This window comes from Gobio gobio (assembly GCF_949357685.1).
Source record: "Gobio gobio genome assembly, chromosome: 25".
NCBI lineage: Eukaryota > Metazoa > Chordata > Actinopteri > Cypriniformes > Gobionidae > Gobio > Gobio gobio.
This window is the reverse complement of record NC_137121.1, coordinates 41,328,491-41,347,303: the sequence shown is the minus strand read 5'-3', so window position 1 is coordinate 41,347,303 and position 18,813 is coordinate 41,328,491. Positions and strand designations below refer to the sequence as shown.

At 38.2% G+C, this 18,813-nt stretch overlaps 1 protein-coding gene across 11 annotated transcripts in view; it reads right to left on the bottom strand.

The window, feature by feature from the left end:
- Nucleotides 1-12,837, bottom strand: part of LOC307121370 (scavenger receptor cysteine-rich domain-containing protein DMBT1-like) — a 92,854-nt gene extending 80,017 nt beyond the window's left edge. For 10 of the 11 annotated variants that reach the window (XM_079808930.1, XM_079808936.1, XM_079808940.1 and 7 more), the window contains exons 1-5: nt 12,736-12,820; nt 11,961-12,033; nt 7,567-7,599; nt 7,352-7,390; nt 6,908-7,213 (exon numbers count right to left, since the gene is read on the bottom strand). In XM_079808930.1, the coding sequence (XP_079665056.1) occupies nt 6,908-7,213; nt 7,352-7,390; nt 7,567-7,599; nt 11,961-12,009 (427 nt within the window). In that variant the 5' untranslated portion in view covers nt 12,010-12,033; nt 12,736-12,820. Of the gene's footprint in view, nt 1-6,907; nt 7,214-7,351; nt 7,391-7,566; nt 7,600-11,960; nt 12,034-12,735 lie in introns of all 11 variants that reach the window. The other variant, XM_079808932.1, reaches the window with a different exon arrangement.
- Between the last annotated feature and the right edge of the window lie 5,976 nt (nt 12,838-18,813).

Here is an 18,813-nt window from a genome sequence, read left to right as displayed (position 1 = left end):
TTAGCTTTTTTTTTTTTTCATCTATTTTTCTGACCCGTATTCGCTATGTGCTTCCAAATCTCTACTATTACTACTAACACCCGTAAATCATGCTCTGTACATTCAAGACGACGTAATCCTAATAATCTGCGTTGTTTACTTATTACCTGCTACATTAATGTCCATTCCAATTGGTCTCTGGAATTGCCAGTCTGCTGTAAACAAAGCAGACTTTATTTAATCTATCTCCTCTCATTCACATCTCAGTCTCATGGCCCTAACTGAAACCTGGATCAAACCAGAGGATACTGCCACTCCTGCGGCCCTCTCTACTTATTTCACTTTTTCACAAACCCCTCGCCCGATTGGGAGGGGTGGAGGTACTGGTTTGCTCATCTCAAATGATTGGAAATTTGAGCCAATTCCTTCTCTATCTGCCAACAGTTCATGTGGGGTTTCAGTAAGGGCCTTCACTAACGATCAACACACCCCACGCCGCCGCCATAACAACACCACACACACCGATACTCACAAAACGCAGTCATGCACCGTATGTACTACTGTTGCGAACCCCGCTTTCAAAGTGCTCGTTGGGAAGGGGGCAAGCAACATATAAGGACACGCGAGACAAAAAGGCAATTTAACTATTTATTGATACCACTGTACTCACGTGTCACCGTTTAGGCAACTGGTGAAATGAATCAAAATCAACTCACTGGCACAAATACTCTTAAACAAACAAACAAAAACACAGACCAACAAGAACATCAAAAGAAACAGAAAAAACACAGATTGTCAGCTAACGCTACCGTCTTGACATCAGGATGTCCACGAAGCTCCTTAGAATGCAGCCTGTCATCCGCAGCGGCCATAGCTTATTTCACATAGATCGCTCACAACCCGCAAAAAGTTAAAAGGCTGATGACATCAGCGGGGGGTAGCGCCGGCACATCGCTGGGCCTCTGGGGCGTTCTATCACTACACATCAAAATCCGATTTGCTGATGACACACGTCAGTCAAAGTTATGATCCAATGGAAAATGGAAGCTTCAACTGAAGGCTAGCTATAAAACTAGTGCTGGTCCACGGAGCTGTGATGCATTTAGATGATGAAAATACAGCTCAGCCTCACAAAAAATAACCACACTCTTTCTGGAAATATAATTGTAACGTACTGAAATAGAGAGTAACTGAATTTAGACACGCTCAGACACATTAATTTAATTTAATAATGAATTATTTTTTATTTTGACAGGGCCAGCGGAGAAGGCCCTGATGGCCCTGACAGCCAACCACTGGATATTGATGGTGTCCAGATTAGGCCTTCAAAACTGAGCAATTACATGACAGGAAGCAGGAACTACACCTGTATAGAGGGTACGCACATGACGTCTCCATCGGCCAAGTGACTGCGGTAATGCCCACTGAGTGGCAAGAAGACTGAGAGGCAGCATTGGTTTTTAGCGTGAATGCCGCGAAAAACACACAAAACCAGGCCCGGCTCCAGAGGGGACATCCCTGTGCCCCCTTCCGGACCGAGGGAGACGACCGTGATAATAGCCTGTGAATCAACAGGATTTCGTGTGAATCAACAGGACTTCAGTTTTATCAGCATTAAGCTGTAAGAAGTTATCAGAGATCCAGGTTTTAAGTTCCTGAAGGCAAGAGTTGACAGAAGCAGGTAGATAAGCTGAGTTGGGTTTAACCGTGAAATAAATTTGAATATTGTTAGTATCCGCCCCTCCCTTAACTTCGGAGATGCTGAAACTGTTATCCACGCTTTTATTACCTCCAGATTGGACTACTGTAATCCCTTATATAGTGGCTTCCCTACCAAAGCTATACATTGCCTTCAAATGGTGCAAAACTCTGCTGATCGAGACCTTACATTTAATAAAAAATCTGCACATATCATTCACATCCTTTACCAACTTCACTGGCTTCTTGTGGTCAATCGTATCCAGTTTAAACTTTCAGTTTTAGTGTGTAAAGCCTGTCATGGCCCCGCATCCCAATACCTTGCTGAGTTAGTGCAACCATATGTTCCTGCCCAGACTCTTAAGTCTAGAAATGATCATTTGCTTGACGTACCGAGGTATAACATCTCGACTGTGTGTAGTGTTATAGGCCCTAAACTTTGGAATAAACTGCCCCCTAATCTGCCCCTACTCTCCAGACCTTTAATCCCAATTTAAAACTCTTCTATTTTCCATGCTCTGTAAATTATTATTTTCCTCTGTACTTCTCTGTCTTCCACTTTCTAATTTTTTATGTCACATGATTACATTATTGTATTTGATGTTTTCTTTGATTCTATAACTTCTTATGTTAATTATCTGTAGTTCTTTTTTGTCTCCACATGCTTGTCTGCTTGTTTGATTGTAATAATAAGCAGACTGCCTGTTACTTTGTTTGTCTTTTGATTGTATTACTTTGTGAAGCGACCTTGGGTTCTTGAAAGGCACTATAAAAAATAAAAATATTATTATTACTATGTATTCATTATATTGTACTTAACCTTTTAGCGATGTCTTGATTATTTAATGTATGTTTGTTATGAAAATGCCAGAAAGTGTGTATAAATTATTATATTTCAACTACGAATTGGAGTAAAAACAGAATTTTATAACTTGATTTAGAAGCCAATGCAAAAACTGCCTTATGTGAAGTTTACATATTTGCATACAAGGTGCTATTTTAGTGTTGATTATTATATCTAAAATAAATATCAGCTGAATTAAAGCTAATAGTTTGGGCTCTGTCCTTTAATATTATAGTAATGTGTGAGTAAGGGCTCCCTATAGTTTACAGCATTATCTTTAAGAAACGTTTAGTTATAATTTAATTCATTAAAGGAAAGACACAAATTGTTCAGTAAACCACTGTATAAAAAAAAGCAATTTTATAATTAGTTTTCTCTCCTGTGCTGTACCGAACCCGTACCGAACCATGACTTCAAAACCAAGGAATGTACCAAACCGTCAGTTTTGTGTACCGTTACACCCCTAGCTTTTAGTGATTATAAAGGGAGTGCTCTTTGTGCGCTGTCTAGGAGATATATATTCAGAATTTGAATACAACTTTCGTTTTCCATTCTTGGCAAGCGGCCACATACACGCCTCCATATAGGCCCATCCGCATATAAATGAGGGATTCACTCTCAAAATTGTGAAATTGTGATGACAGTAATAAGTATTTATGTATGTATCGAAATCAGGCTCATATAAATGCCAGACAAAACACGATTCCTGGCAGTCCCTAATCCAGAACAAGCATCCAAGAGCATCACAGAAATAATCAGTCCAAATGAGTATTCAGGAGGAAGTAGGCTTTACACTTTACAATACTCAGAGCTGATGTTTGGTACAGTCTATGCACTTACAAACAAAACCCTCTGAATACAAACAAGATTAAACAATAATCAGACCAAACAGAAAACACAAATCATTTGAACAAATAATTTGATTATAGGTCGAGCCAGTTCATTAATTGAACTGAATCAAACTTTAGTTCTGGGGTGATGATGCAAGACGCACAAGCCGAAGTAGCACGTCCGACTCACAAAGAACCAAATGAGCCGGTCCAACCAGCTGTCGAAGTTTGCAGAGGATTACTGAGGATTCTGATGATTGAGTTGGCGATACTAGGCAAGGCACGAGGCACGTACTGCTAATATGCGATTATGACCACTGTTATTCAATAAAGTTTTATTAAAACCTGCAAAAACCTGTCTGTCGAGAGATGTTAATACATTTTATTATAGTTTACTGTGCAAGATTATATTTTAAGTTATATTTTAACATATCCACGTTTATCCATGTCTGTAATGTGTGCTGTAGGTGTGAAACTTTTAGGAATCTTATCTAAGATATTGGCTACTCAATATTGGTCAGTCAAATCCGACAAAAAGGATCAGCAAATGAAACTGTGACCACAAATACCATTAAGTTGAGTGAATGAAAGGCAATAATCAGCAAAATGCACTCATGCAAATAACCTATTATTTGAATGTTTCCATATGTGTTGACACAAATTACTTTAATTGTTTCATTGATATAACATGGCACTGAGTTGTAGGAAAGTAAATGTGCATCAATGTGACATCATTTCTTGATGATGTAAGGGGGAAAATGATGTTCCTGGTGTTCCTTTAATTAGGGCAAACACAGTGGCTTGAAAAGAGAGTCTTCCATTGCTCCTTTATTAGGCTTACAATATAATTATAATAACCTATAATATAATATGAAAACGAATTTAAGTATTTAAACTGATATAGGCTATTTTATCAGTTTAAATTATTCAATTTGTTGAAAAGTAATTCAATAGATTTAATAGCTAAATATGTTCCAGGGAACGTGAACTTTTTTATAGTTATCTAAACACACTTGAAACCCAAACCACGCACACATCTATTTAAACTGACGCATGTTTCTGAGCTGTTTTGAGTTTGAACGCTACACTTGCTGGGTGTGTACGTTGACTGTAAATGTCTGTTTGTTATCGTGCTGTGCCCATCATCCGTCATTTCCACCACTTAATCAAGCAATGACTTATACTTGATTATTTATGATTTATGTATTTGCGTTTCACGTTGCCTCTCATATTGAGCTGTTTGAACCATTGGTTATGCTTTCTCCAATGGTAAGAGATACAGACCATCTCATCTCCCTATAATAAGACTGTGGCGAGCAGCGAGGCTGAGGGACTGTGAGAGCGGGACGAGGCCTTGTGTCTGGCTCCTAGCCCTGCTACAGCACATGGCTACAATCTATAAAAGAGTGAGCTAGCATGGTTACCTCCCCCTAGTGACAGGCAGGAAAACTACAAAAGGAACAGTTGCACCTAACTGTTACAGTGCTATGGACTATACACCGTTCTTCTGTTTTATATCTCATTCTTTTAACACCTGATTCCTCACACAGTAAAATCAGACCCCATTTTAACTATTGTACCTAAACTAACCCAACCTGTTTGGCTGATTTTAACTTGGATCATTTCCAGAAACCTTGGAACAGTTGTTTATTATTATTAGTATATGATTTTCTAATTTGTTTTAAAGGAAATTTAGTTGATGCTAGTTATAAAACAAATAAACTTTCCTTTATTTGTTTGATGCATTAAAAGGTTCTTCACCTTATTAGATTCAGAGAAACAGCAATTTATCTTTCCATAAAATCACATAACTCTGCCATAGCCACAGCCAACTTAATCACTTGTATTTTATGCCTCTTATGCACTTTATTCCTTTATAATTTATGGTAGTAATTTAGTAGTTGTGTTGATTTACTCTTGTTTATCTTTCTGTTAATAAATGTAATTTTCACTTGTGTTGTCCTTGTGTTGATAACGCAGTAAAGATGCTCTACAAGTTAATAATATCTCACCAATCTTTCAGATAAATCGGTTGACCAACTCCCTCCAGTTTACATTAATCCCAAAGGATTGAACGGCCCCCTGATGGGAGTGTTCTCATACTGCTAATGTAGCAGGGTGAGCAAGTTTCCTCCCCTGTATTTAGTGTGACAGCCTATCAGGATTCGAGGCCTGTCTATTTAAGACCGTGCATCTGCTACCTGAGGGTGCGTCATTGTAAGCTCCGCCCCATGGCCAGGGCGCACCACCATTCAGTGTGGAATTGTTTGGTCTGCACTGTAGCTCTGCGGTGATGTCCAGGCTGTTGTTATTTGCAATACTTTGTACTGTAAATGCGTCTGAGCAGCGGCGACTCGTGCTGTGAGTAATTGTACAGCTATGTGTTTCCGGTGCGATCACTCGCAGGAGAATCAGTTCCTTCACGGACGCTCCGCTTAAATGAGGATGGGGCGATTGTCTCCTGCATGAAACGCGTTTGGGACAGCGCTGCTGTTTTGTTGCTACCACAAGTTATGCTGTTACCACAGCTTCATTGTCTACTGTCAAGTTTCTATTATTATAGTAACTATTGTTGTGAGTATTGCCTCGCGCCTCCTTTTGGAAGTTTGAGTGGCTTTGTTGGCCGATCCGGTTTCACCGACCGCCACCGGTTTGACTCTAGTGGCTATACATTAGCTGTGTGTATTCATTAGCTGTGTTTATTTATTGTGTTTTGTTTGTTTATCATTTTACTCTGGCGTTGTAACCAGATGCCTGAGTGAATGTAAGTGTGTTGAATTTGTCTTTAATTTAATTTGTGACATTTTTTAAAATTGGATTGTTATTTTTTTTGGGTTCTTGTTGATTGTTTTCTTCTGTTGTCTTCCTCTGTTTTGTTACAGGAGCGGGGGGGTTCTGGAGAGTGAGGTTCAGCTGCCATAGTGTGGTGTTTACACCGAGTGCTGTGTTTTCTTGTATCAAATCTTCACGTGTGGCATGGGCGTGTGTATTGTATCATGGGGAACCGTCTAATCGGACAGCTGGCCACCCTCCAGATACCTCCGCTGCCGGTCATTTTGTGTCATTTGTTTGTTTTTGTGTGGTGTGCCGGAGACAGATTGGTGCACATTACTGCATAGCTAATTTTGCTCAAGTTTATTTATTCAACATTGATACAATAAAGTTGTTACTCCCTTTTTCTACAACCTACGTCTCTTCACCCATTCTTTATAAAAAGATGACGAACCTGTGCGCCCATAGGGCGTGATTTCCCCGTTTTTCCGGGGTGGCGTAGTCGACCTATGTAGGTGCCAATCATTAATATTAGATAAAGAGTGTGTGAGATTGGTGCTCCTTCTCGTTTCTCCTCCCATATCATCTTAGACTTTCCCCTCGGGTTGCCACACTAAGGTAAAAAGTCCTTGACCGGGGCCTTGGCTGACTAAAAGGGCAGGAAGTGGTCATCTGATGTACTCATAACCACACCTTAAGTGACGTGTGATCCAGAAATCACAACTTCATCGGTGAGATGAGCACAAGTCACTAAACATCAGTTGTATAAATGTGTTTGACTCACCTTGGCAGACGACTCCAGCATCTTCATGGTGCCCACAGTCATGTGATCCCCATGCATTTGATGAACAGTTTGTCAGTGTAGTTTCATTCCCACGGCACTGGACATCATCCAACCATATTGGTCCAGAACCTTGTCCAAAATAAGCATAACTCTTTGCCTCTATAACACTCCCACAGCCCACTTCTCGACACACCACTGCCGCGTCTGCAGAATCCCACAGATCATCACAGACTGTTCCCCATATTCCATTATGGAGAATCTCCACTCTTCCAGAACAGAGGTTGGGTCCATTCACCAACTTGACAGCTATTAGTCACAAAACATTTAAGATAGAAAAACAGATTATTAGGTTTTTTTGTTTATTAATATTTTATTTTGTTTGCATTTCTGATGAGAAACAAAGTGTTAACAATAGTGGAGTTTCATCCTCCTCAGCATCATTACCTTTGACTCCTGGCTGTGAGGCAATCGTGTTCAATGTCGCTGTCGCAGCAGAAAGAAAATAACACACAAATACACAACAATGTTAGGTTTAGATGAAGATGATGTGTCAGACTGATTGCAGTGCTTCATGTTTTTCAGTTCAAACAAATGTTTTAGACTGTTTTACAGGTTGTGAGAAAAGCAGATCTGGCTCTAATTCAAGGGTGTCTAATTACCTGTCCGTGGTGTTGCACTAGTTTGTGTCTGGCCTATTACAGAAAGAGAGAGATGATTAAAGTCTAGAACAGTTTTCTTCACATGGTCTTTTCCACATTGAAAATTATATTCAAAAAATGTTTTTATTCTCTCAAGAATTCAGCTTCAACATGCTTAGAAAGTTGACCGCTAAGATGTCAAGCATGAAGTGAGGCTGTAGCTTTGCATATTGGAACATATTGGAATGAACTGGGCAAAAGTTACAACATTTTAAATGAAGCTATTCTATTTTCTATTTTCATTCGTCCACATGAAGATTTTACCCTTCACTGATCTAGACACTATTGTTCTCTTTAGGATTATTAAGGTTCAAGCCCTGAAAGGGTGAAGGCCCTATTGTTTTCTTTAGGATTATTAGTGCCCGAGCTGGGGGTGCTAATGTCCTATTGTTTTTCGCATGTTTTTTAATCTTTCTCCTTTAGATAATTCAACTGTATTTCAGGCCTTTGCCATGCAAAAAACTCATGAAAGTTTGCAGACACATTAGACCTGTGAAAACGTTAAAGCTATGTAGTGCGTGGGCGGGATTGAGGGGCTCTATAACACCCTCAAATGCAGGCTGTGGTCAGGATGAAGTTTCTCTGAATGTGCACAAAATTTAAAATGGACATCGATGACGTCATATAAGACAAAGTACACTTGGTTTTATCTGAAGTCAGCCATCTTGGATGGAATGTGCTTTTTTCCTGCACTGTTTTGGGGGTCTTACCATGGCTAAAAACTCATGAAGGTAAACAGATACATTTGTCTTAGGATATCTTTTGATTTGATACTGCAATTCAGGAGAGACATGCCTCATCTGCTCCCCAGTGCCCCCAAGTAGGAAAATGCATATTTGGTCCCTTTGGAATATGAGAAGACTCGTAAGCTTAGCAACATTTAGCAATTCTTCGGTTGTTTGTTTTGGGTTTGACCAGTGGACTCCATAGCGCCCCATGACATTTCAACATTTCAATGTTAATCGAAATGGCAAAGCCATTTGATTTGATTCATACCACAAATGCTGTCAACTTAACATTAAATAGCCAGATAGTAGACAGACTGAAGTGTGACAATAGGGCCTTCTGAGAGTGGATTATAAGCAGCAGATGAAAAAATAAATAAATAAATAAAATACAATTTCAATAATGTTAATCACACAAACACTGATCAGGCATAATATTATGACCACTGAATAACACTGATGATCTCTTCATCACCTGTTAGTGGGTGGGATACATTAGGCAGCAATTTAAAATTTTGTCCGCAAAGTTGATTTGTTAGAAGCAGGAAAAATGGGACAGGGCCAAATTGTGATGGCTACACAAACTGGGTCAAAGCATCTCCAAAACTGCAGCTCTTGTGGTGTGTTCCCGGTCTGCAGTGGTCAGTATCTATCAAAAGTGCTCCAAGGAAGGAACAGTGGTGACCCGGCCACAGGGTCATGGGCTCATGGGTCATTGATGCACGTGGGGAGCGAAGGATGGCTCGTGTGGTCCGATCAAACAGACGAGCTACTGGAGCTCAAATTGCTCAAGAAGTTAATGCTGGTTCTGGTAGAAAGGGGTCAGAATACACAGAGCATCTCAGTTTATTGCGTATGGGGCTGCATAGCCGCTGACCAGTCAGGGTGCCCATGCTGACCCCTGACCCTGCCCATGCTGACCCCTGACCCCGCCCAAAGCACCAAGAGTGGCACGTGAGCATCAGAACTGGACCACAGAGTAATGGAAGAAGGTGGCCTGGTCTGATGATCACGTGTTCTTCTACATCACGTGGATGGCCGGGTGTGTGTGTGTGGCTCACCTGGGGAACACATGGCACCAGGTGCACTATGGGAAGAAGGCGTGGCGGTGGAGGCAGTGATGCTTTGGGCAATTTTCTGCTGGGAAACCGTGGGTCCTCCATCCATGTGGATGTGACTTTGACACGTCCCACCTACCTAAACATTGTTGAGCCCATGTCCAGCCTTTCATGGAAACGGTATTCCCTGGTGGCTGTGGCTCTTTCAGCAGATAATGCGCCGCCACAAAGCACACATGCTTCAGGAATGCTTTGAGGAGCACAACAACGAGTTTGAGGCGTCGACTCGGCCTTCAAATTCCCCAGATCTCAATCCAATCGAGCATCTGTGGGATGTGCTGAACAAACAAGTCCAATCCATGGAGGCCCCACCTCACAACTTACAGGACTTAAAGGATCTGCTGCTAACATTTTGATGCCAGATACCACAGCACACCTTCAGGGGTCTAGAGGAGTCCATGCCTCGACGGGTCAGAGCTGTTTTGACAGCAAAAAGGGGCCAACAAAATATTGGTCATAATGTTATGCCTGAACTGTGTATATATAGTACAATAAATGTATACCGTACTTACATTGTTAGAGGTATGTTTATTATTCAAAAAAAGCTCATAAACTACTATAAATGTAAAGCAAGATATACCAAAAACAGACATCTCAACTGTACGGGTGAGTTTTATAAATTTTAGATAATAAACAAAAATTTGACAAGAACAGTCTGAGGTAATTTTTATATGTTCATTAATAAGAATTTTAGGAAAAATATTATTTTCATTGGCTCCTTCTAGGGGTGAGAGTTAAAGGGTTAATGAACCCTGAACATTCTTTTAAAAAGGGATCATTCCTCCAGAACAAACCTGGTGGTAATGCTGAAATTTGACTTTACTGAGTCTGGAGGCAACAAGACAAGAAGTTATTAGGATTTGCCAGAGGCTTGCAGTTTCAAACATGGGAGGAAGATTAAATATTATAATTAATGACAAAGATCCTTTGATTATTCCACCTGTCAAATACAGAATATATGTATTATGTTTTAATAATAGCAAAGCATTAGTTATACTATGGTTATACTAACTAACTATAGTTAAAGGTAGGGTAGGTAGGATTTGGTTAAAAAACTTTTTTTCCAAATTTGTTTAAACTTTCTTTATATATCAATACATAATTAAAATGTAAGTACTCTGAAAAAGAAAGTATAAAAATTGAGTGTCTGTAGACCTCTCACGACTGTTTTAAAGACAGCTCATTATTTCCATTCACTCCACATTCTCCCTTCTGGGCTCCTTTCAAAGCCACGCCCCCAAAACACATGAACGCGCCACGCCGACCGTCAGCTGAAAGACGCATTATTTACCTGAGACGAGCGGAGAAGAAGGAGCGGAGTGCATGTAGTGACATCATGTCAGAATCACATGTAATAAAAAATCTAACTTTATCATTATGAATATAAACAAATAAGATGTCTTTTAGTACTCACTATCAAGCTAGAAAACCGATACTGGTAAAGTTTAAAATACACACACAACACAGTGTCTACGACACACACAGATACAAGATAAAAGCATCAGTAAACATTGGTAGAGTATATAAAACAAACCGCGGAAATTTATGTGCAGGTAAAGTTCCCGGTGAACATGGTAGAAGAGTTTAGACAGAGGGTAGCTAAAGCTGACTTAGTTCTAAAAAAAAGTTCCTGGATGCGGTGTACTAGCTTTTACACATGCATTTTGTTATCTAAAGTTACATTTTGCAAAATTCAACACGACAGCGATCAACTTGAGCTAAGCATATTGAGTATTTATCATCTCTACTAATGGTTCGCTAAGTGTATAACATTGTAACTTTATGCTAAGTGATGTTATGTTAGCTATATTAGGCAGATACGTGTGCTAGTGAGACATGCTTCATGAAAACATAAACCAAAAAAATGTGTAATCAAAATGAAAGATGACCTGTCCAGCAGAAATACAGCCTCTTGAACTCCTCAAATCAAACGGGTGCGCCAGGGTTGCCAGGTTTTCACAACAAAATCCACCCAATTGCTACTCAAAACTAGCCCAAAACCAGCCCAATCGTGTTTCTCCGGTAAAAATCGCATTTGGGGGGCAAAATATGTGCCTTTTTGATAGGGCTGCCTGCTAAAATTCGCAAATCCCGGGGCAAAATATCACATAATTGGGGTCGCTTCAACCCTCGGACATGAAAAACAGCCGCGGCAACAGTTTTTGAAGTAGCCCGACTTGGCAACACTGGGGCACGCGCATGTGGGCAGATCCTGAGCAAAAGCGGCGGTAGCCATGGTAGCGAGAGAGAGTGACAGGCGCCCAAGCCAATCACTTGTTTCGGCCCGAACGAAAATAATGAGCGGTATAGAAAAAACGATTTTTATACTCTCTTTTTACTGTACTTACATTTTAATTATGTATTGACATATAAAGAAAGTTTAAACACATTTGGACAAAAGTGTTTTAGATCATTCTTACCTACCCTACCTTTAATTTACTTTAAATATGTGTCATTCTACCACCAGACTCTTGGTCACACTTCTGTATTGCTAGAGCTGTAAAACCCTCACCATTTTTCAGCAGCAGTAGAGACACACACAACGAGAGTAGAACCCTCATTATGAGAAACTTCACCTCCTGTACCTTTATATGCACACACACAAAAACACACACATTTATATATACATACATACTACCAGTCAAGAGTTTGGAAACTGTACTATTAGAATGTTTTTGAACTGCATTCATATTTATTTGATCCAAAATACAGCAAAAACAGTATTATTGTGAAACATTTTTACCATTTAAAATCACTTTTTTTCTATTTAAATATATTTTAAAAAGCAATTTATTTCTGTGATTCAAAGCTGAATTTGTCATCATTACTACAGTGTTCAGTGTCATCTGAAGTGTCATTCTAAAAATTATTTTTTACAAATATATTCAAATAGAAAACATTTATTTTACATTTGAATAATATTTCACAATATTACAGCTTTTTTGTATTTTTAATAACATAAATGCAGCCGTTTCAAAAACAATCAAAATAGTACAGTTTCCAAACTTTTGACTGGTAGTGTGTATATATAATATAAAATTAAAATATACATTAAGAATCAAACATAATTGATAACACATTATTAAAAAATTCTAACATTAATGTACACATGTTTTTGTGGTAAAAAAAAATACAACATTAGGAACAATTTATTTACATAAAATGTATTATTATTTTAAAAGGTTTAAAATAAGTGAGCGCATTAAGCAGTGAGCGACCTTGAGCTTGGGAAATATTATTATTATTAAAAGGACAATTCAAAGCAGACAAAATGAAATATTTTTTACCAGAGATAAATGCAGAGCAGATCAAACTCAGGGAGATTCTCTCTTCAGCAGCTTTACCAGAATACAGTGATGTTGAACTGCAGGTGTCAGAATCTGATCAGTGCCTTTATTTATAAATGTGGGCAGACCATGATTTAATCTAGAAGGAACAAAACCTTAAACCAGTTTCCATTCCATACATGTGTGTTTGCCAGATGAGTGGGAGGCATGAATGTTACCACAAATGTTATTCAATAGCTTAATTATTGTAGTAATGCACAAGCCAAAAAAAACCTGTAACTGTAAACACTATTTAGTTGCCTGAACAGCCAACTGTGTACAAAATACCAAAAATACCGTAAACCTGTTTCCATTCCATACATGTGTTTTTGTCAGATGTTTCCTTGTACAGTTGACTGGTCTGGGAGGCATAAATGTTATTCTTATTTTGTCATATACAGTTAGCTAATAGTTTTTAATGAGGCTGTTAAATTTCATTCAGTATATAATGATTGACTAATAAGGAACAATTTCAGTCCTAAATGTGCTAGTACTTACTGTTTAGGTAACCTTGTTTATATTAGTTAATAGTAGCAGCTGATGTGTTTATGTAGTGTTACTCATTTTACTGCATTACTTCCTGCATAATTACCTATTAAGAACACCATTGTTATTCTTGCAAAACTAGACCAACCTGTAAAAATTGAGGTCATGTTCCTAATAAGGAAGTATGTGGTGGTGTAGAAATAAAAGTTATTATAACCCTTAACAAAAGTCCCTTATAATGCAAAGAGCATGAAAAAATATCTGTCCTTATAGGCTATCTGTTCTGAGTCAAAGAATGTTTGAAGAATATTTTGCTGCATAAATTAAGCATTGGTGTTAAACGAATCATTTCTTTTTAAGGAAAATACACTATACCTCCCACTTACTGTGGGGAGAACAAGTATTTGATACACTGCCGATTTTGCAGGTTTTCCTACTTACAAAGCATGTAGAGTCTGTAATTTTTTTTATCATAGGTACTCTGTGAGAGACGGAATCTAAAACAAAAATCCAGAAAATCACATTGTTTGATTTTTAAGTAATTAATTTGCATTTTATTGCATGACATAAGTATTTGATCATCTATCAACCAGTAAGAATTCCGGCTCTCACAGACCTGTTAGTGTTTCTTTAAGAAGCCCTCCTGTTCTCCACTCATTACCTGTATTAACTGCACCTGTTTGAACTCGTTAACTGTATAAAAGACACCTGTCCACACACACTCAATCAAACAGACTCCTGTCAGGGTTGTTGAAGGGATGAGGCAAGGACTCAGAGATGCAGAGGAATAGGCTTTTCAATTATAATAATAAAATAAAACAAGGCAAAACAAAACTACCCCGATGGGGAAAAACAGGACTTGACTTGACTTGAGCTTGGCTTGGCGTAGGGAGCAGGGAAACACAAGGTACATTCGACAACGATTCCCCACAGGACTTCTTCTTCTTCTTCTTTTTGTTCCATGGCCGTTGACTCCTTAGGAGTATTACCGCCACCTACTGTTTACTTAGTACATATGGTTGATGGATCTGATTTGCGAGAAAAAAAAACAACAACAAAAAAAAAAAACACATCCCTTAGGAGCAGAGCCCACTTTCAGCTTGCGCTGCGTGTTCAACTCCTCCAGCTTACACATTAAGCTCTTCACCTCCAAGATGATCAGATCTATACTTTCTCCTCTTATAGTCTAAATCCGGTGATCTAGTCCTGTAACCTCTTAAAAAGTTATTACTTCCTTAATCCTCTGACTATTACTCAAAGCCTTTCCCAATATATCCATAATGCCCACTGGTCTGTTCTTTATATTAATAAAAAGGTCTCTACGCTGTTCTTCATATTTACCACATTTTAAAAACACATGTTCTACGGTTTCAACAACACCACATTCATCACACATACCATTCCCATGCTTTCCCATTAATGCCAGAGTTGAATTTAATCCTGTATGACCATCCTTAGTCTAGAAATCATTACCTCTTCCTTTCTATGCCTTCCATAATACAATTCTTTTTCCGCTACAGATTTTACAATACTATAGTACCACCTACCTGTACTGCTACTTTCCCATCTTTGTTGCCACTTTCCTATTATTTCTCTATTAATTATTGATCTAACTTCATTTCTTCCTAAAAGTATCTTCACTTCTATCAAGTCTTTTTTTAACGCTTCTTTTGCTAATTTATCCGCTATTTCGTTTCCTACAATCCCAATATGTGCCGGCACCCAACAAAAGTATACAATTATACCCTCAATATTCAGCCTATATAATAATGTATAAATTTCTAGTAGCAGGTCATCTCTATCGGTTTTTGTTGAAATTATACTTTTAAGTGCTGATGCAGAGTCTGAGCAAATTACAGTCGGCACCAGGTTTGGCTTAGTTTGCTCTAGCCACTGCAATCCTATTATTATAGCAGTTAATTCTGCTGAATATACAGATAATTTGTCACTCAATCTCAAACTTATTTTTGTCTCAAATTTTGGAATATACACTCCTACTCCTACTTTTTGTTCTCCTGGATCTTTAGAACCATCAGTATAGATCTGTATACAAGAGAAAAAACGTTCTCTAATAAAAACATTAATTTCATATCTGTTACAATATTTTCCTTCTGCCTTCTCTCGATCCTCCAGCAATCTCATCTCAACATTAGGTTCGGGAATATTCCAAACCGCTACCCCTTTTAATGGCATATTAGGACAAATATCTATATTTTCCATACCGCATTCCTTAACCCATTGTTTATGCTTCCACCCAAAACTATTTCCGTTATCCTTTTTATATTCCCAACAATCATTTAAAATTTCTCGTGTAAGATGACTCTTTGTACAACCCTGTAAATTAACCCAGTACATCATTGTAAGCTTTTTCCTTCTTAAGTCTAGTGGCATCTCCCCCATTTCAACCCTGATGGCTTCTAAAGGTGTTGATCTTATTGCTCCACAGCAAATTCTAAGTGCCCTAGCTTGTACACTGTCCAACCTCTTTAGCTCTGACTTTGCTGCATCACCATATACTGCACACCCATAATCTAAACTAGACCGTATTAAGGCTTGATACACATTTAATAGTGCACTTTTCCTTGCTCCCCATTCATATTTGGCTATAGCTTGCATGCAATTTATGATTCCTTTACATTTGTTCTCAACTTTCCTAATATGTTTATTCCATGTTAATTTGTCATCAAATATTAACCCAAGGTATTTAAATTCTGTCACTCTCTCTAATATCTGATCATATAATTTCAACTTCACTTGTTCCACTTTCCTTTTCCTTGTAAAAATCAAATATTGGGTTTTTAATACTGAAAACTTTAGTCCCCACTCCACTGACCACCTTTCAACTTCGTTTATTGATTCTTGTATTCCTTTGACTACATACCTTAAGTTCCTACCTCTTTTCCAAACTGCACCATCATCTGCATATAGTGCTTTCCCTATACTTGGTTTCACTCTTTCAAAAATATCGTTAATCATTATATTAAACAATATGGGACTGATTACACTCCCTTGTGGAGTCCCATTTAGAATATCTTGCAATGTTGACATTTCTTCCCCTATTCTTACCTGAAATGTCCGTTTAAACAAGAAATCCAATATCCAGTTATACATTCTCCCCCCCACTCCGATTGTATCTAGCTTAATTAATAGTCCCTCCCTCCATAAAGTGTCGTATGCCTTTTCAATATCAAAGAAAACAGTAACAAGATATTCTTTCATTAATAAAGCTTTTTTAACCTCATTTTCAACTAATATCAAGGCATCCATTGTAGATCTTTTCCTCCTGAATCCACTTTGAGCTGATGTTAAAATCTCATTTTTCTCAAGAAAATAATTTAATCTTCTAACTATCATTTTTTCCATCACTTTACATAATGTAGATGTAAGAGCAATTGGCCTATAACTACTTGATTTTGTTGCATCTTTACCTGGTTTTGTTACTGGTATCACTATTGCATTTTTCCACTCTTTTGGTAATGTTCCTTCACTCCATATCTGATTATATACATCCATTATTACTTTAAGAGCTACGTCCGGTAAATTCTTTAACATACTATAACTTATACTATCTCTCCCTGGTGTTGTATCCTTTGATGTGCTAATCGCAATTTTAAGCTCAAAAATATTAAAATCATCATTGACATTGACCATCATCACCCCATAGACCATTATGTGCATTAAAATCCCCACATATAATAACTTTACCCTGTGAGTCACCTAACACATCCTCTAGAATACTATTATTTATTTCTTTGCATGGATTATAAAAGTTTGAAATTCTAATTTATTCATACCTTCCCATTACTTCTATACATACACATTCTAATGTATTATTTATATTTATTCTCTTATACCCTATACCTTCTTTAATAAATGTTGCACACCCGCCCCCTCTATTTACTCTGTCTTTCCTTTCTACTACATACCCATTGATCTTAAAGTCCAACAAATTATTTAACCACGTCTCTTGAATGCACATGATGTCTGGTGTCTTTTCCATTTCTGAGATATGTTTTTTAAATTCTTGACCATTTGCTATTAAACTCCTAGCATTCCAATGTAGTAGTAGGAAAGACATCGTACAGCTAAGTACAATTACTCTGAGTCATATCCATGGCAGCATTTCCTTCCTCCGCTTTCAGAATGCCATGCACCTCCTCTGCTGAAACTCCTGTTAACTTGAGAAATTTATTAGCACATTCTACAATAATCCTTAACTTGTAAGATTTCTTTTCCACTTGTGAGGTGCCATTCACCACTGCACAAATAAAGGCCACAAAGTCAATTTTGTTTACTGAGATATGCAGTTCTGATTTACTCCTCTCTTTATTTACTTCTCTCTGGGAACAGGATTCTATCCAATTTCCTCGCACATTTACCTCCGGTTCAGTTTTACCTTTGTCTTTTATCTTCCGCACAGCTTCTGCATATGTCAAATTTTGCACAGTTTAAATTTTTTGAGCTTTGCGGGCTTCTTGTTGTGCAGGACATCCTGCGTATGCTGCGCTATGTCCACCGCCACAATTACAGCATTTAATCCCTACACCATCCTCACACTTGCCATATTCGTGTTCCCCTCCACATTTTGCACACCTCATTTTCCCTTTACAAAAATGTGCAGTATGTCCCATCCGTTGGCACTTGAAGCATCTCAAAGGTGGAGGTATGAACTCTCGTACCAAGAAGCTAACAAATCCCAGCTTCACTCTTGTAGGTAAATTATTCCCTTCAAACTGAATCATTACACTCATACTCTCACATCTTTGGTTGTCTTTCCACATCTGCAATCTTCTAGTAGATACAACTGTTCCTCCACTTAGATTTTCTTTGATATCACCATCACTTACATTTAGAGGCACTCCTGAGATAACTCCTCTGATTCCATTACCTATTTCTGTGGATGATAATTTTCCTCCTGCCAGTGATTTCAGTTTCAAAAATTTTTGTTTTTGTTTTTCATCCTTACATTTAATCATTATTCTTCCATTGTTTAGATACTCTACAGCTTTTACTATTCCGATCTCTTTCTCAATTGCCTTCGATAGCTTAACAGGATGAATTTGTTGTTCTGACTGCTTAGCAAAAGTAATTAGTACCTTTATTTGTCTTTCTTCCTCTTTATCATATACACCTCTTGTTTGCTTTGTTTTATTACTTGTTTGTTCACAATCAGATCCATCACCCATGCTATTCTTTTTCTTCCTTTTAAATCGTACTTCTTGAAAATACATTTCTTGTTCATTATCACTATCTGATATTTCTCCCCTCGTTTTCCTTCCTTCCGCCGCCATTTCTCCTTCCTTCGCCGTTTCCCCTAGGCAGTTTCCGGTTTCGGTGCCCCGAGTGCCACCTACTGTTGTTCAGCTGAATTATCTTACTATCTCCCCACAGGACTGCAAACACAAGGAGATTAAATAGGGAACAAACAAAAGAGGGTAACGAAGGAAGACAGGTGGGGCAAATGAAGCAATAATCAGGAAACAAGGTGGGCGGGGTTAGACAATAGACATGAGCACATGGCACAAAGAAACACTTGACAAGACATGTGCTCAC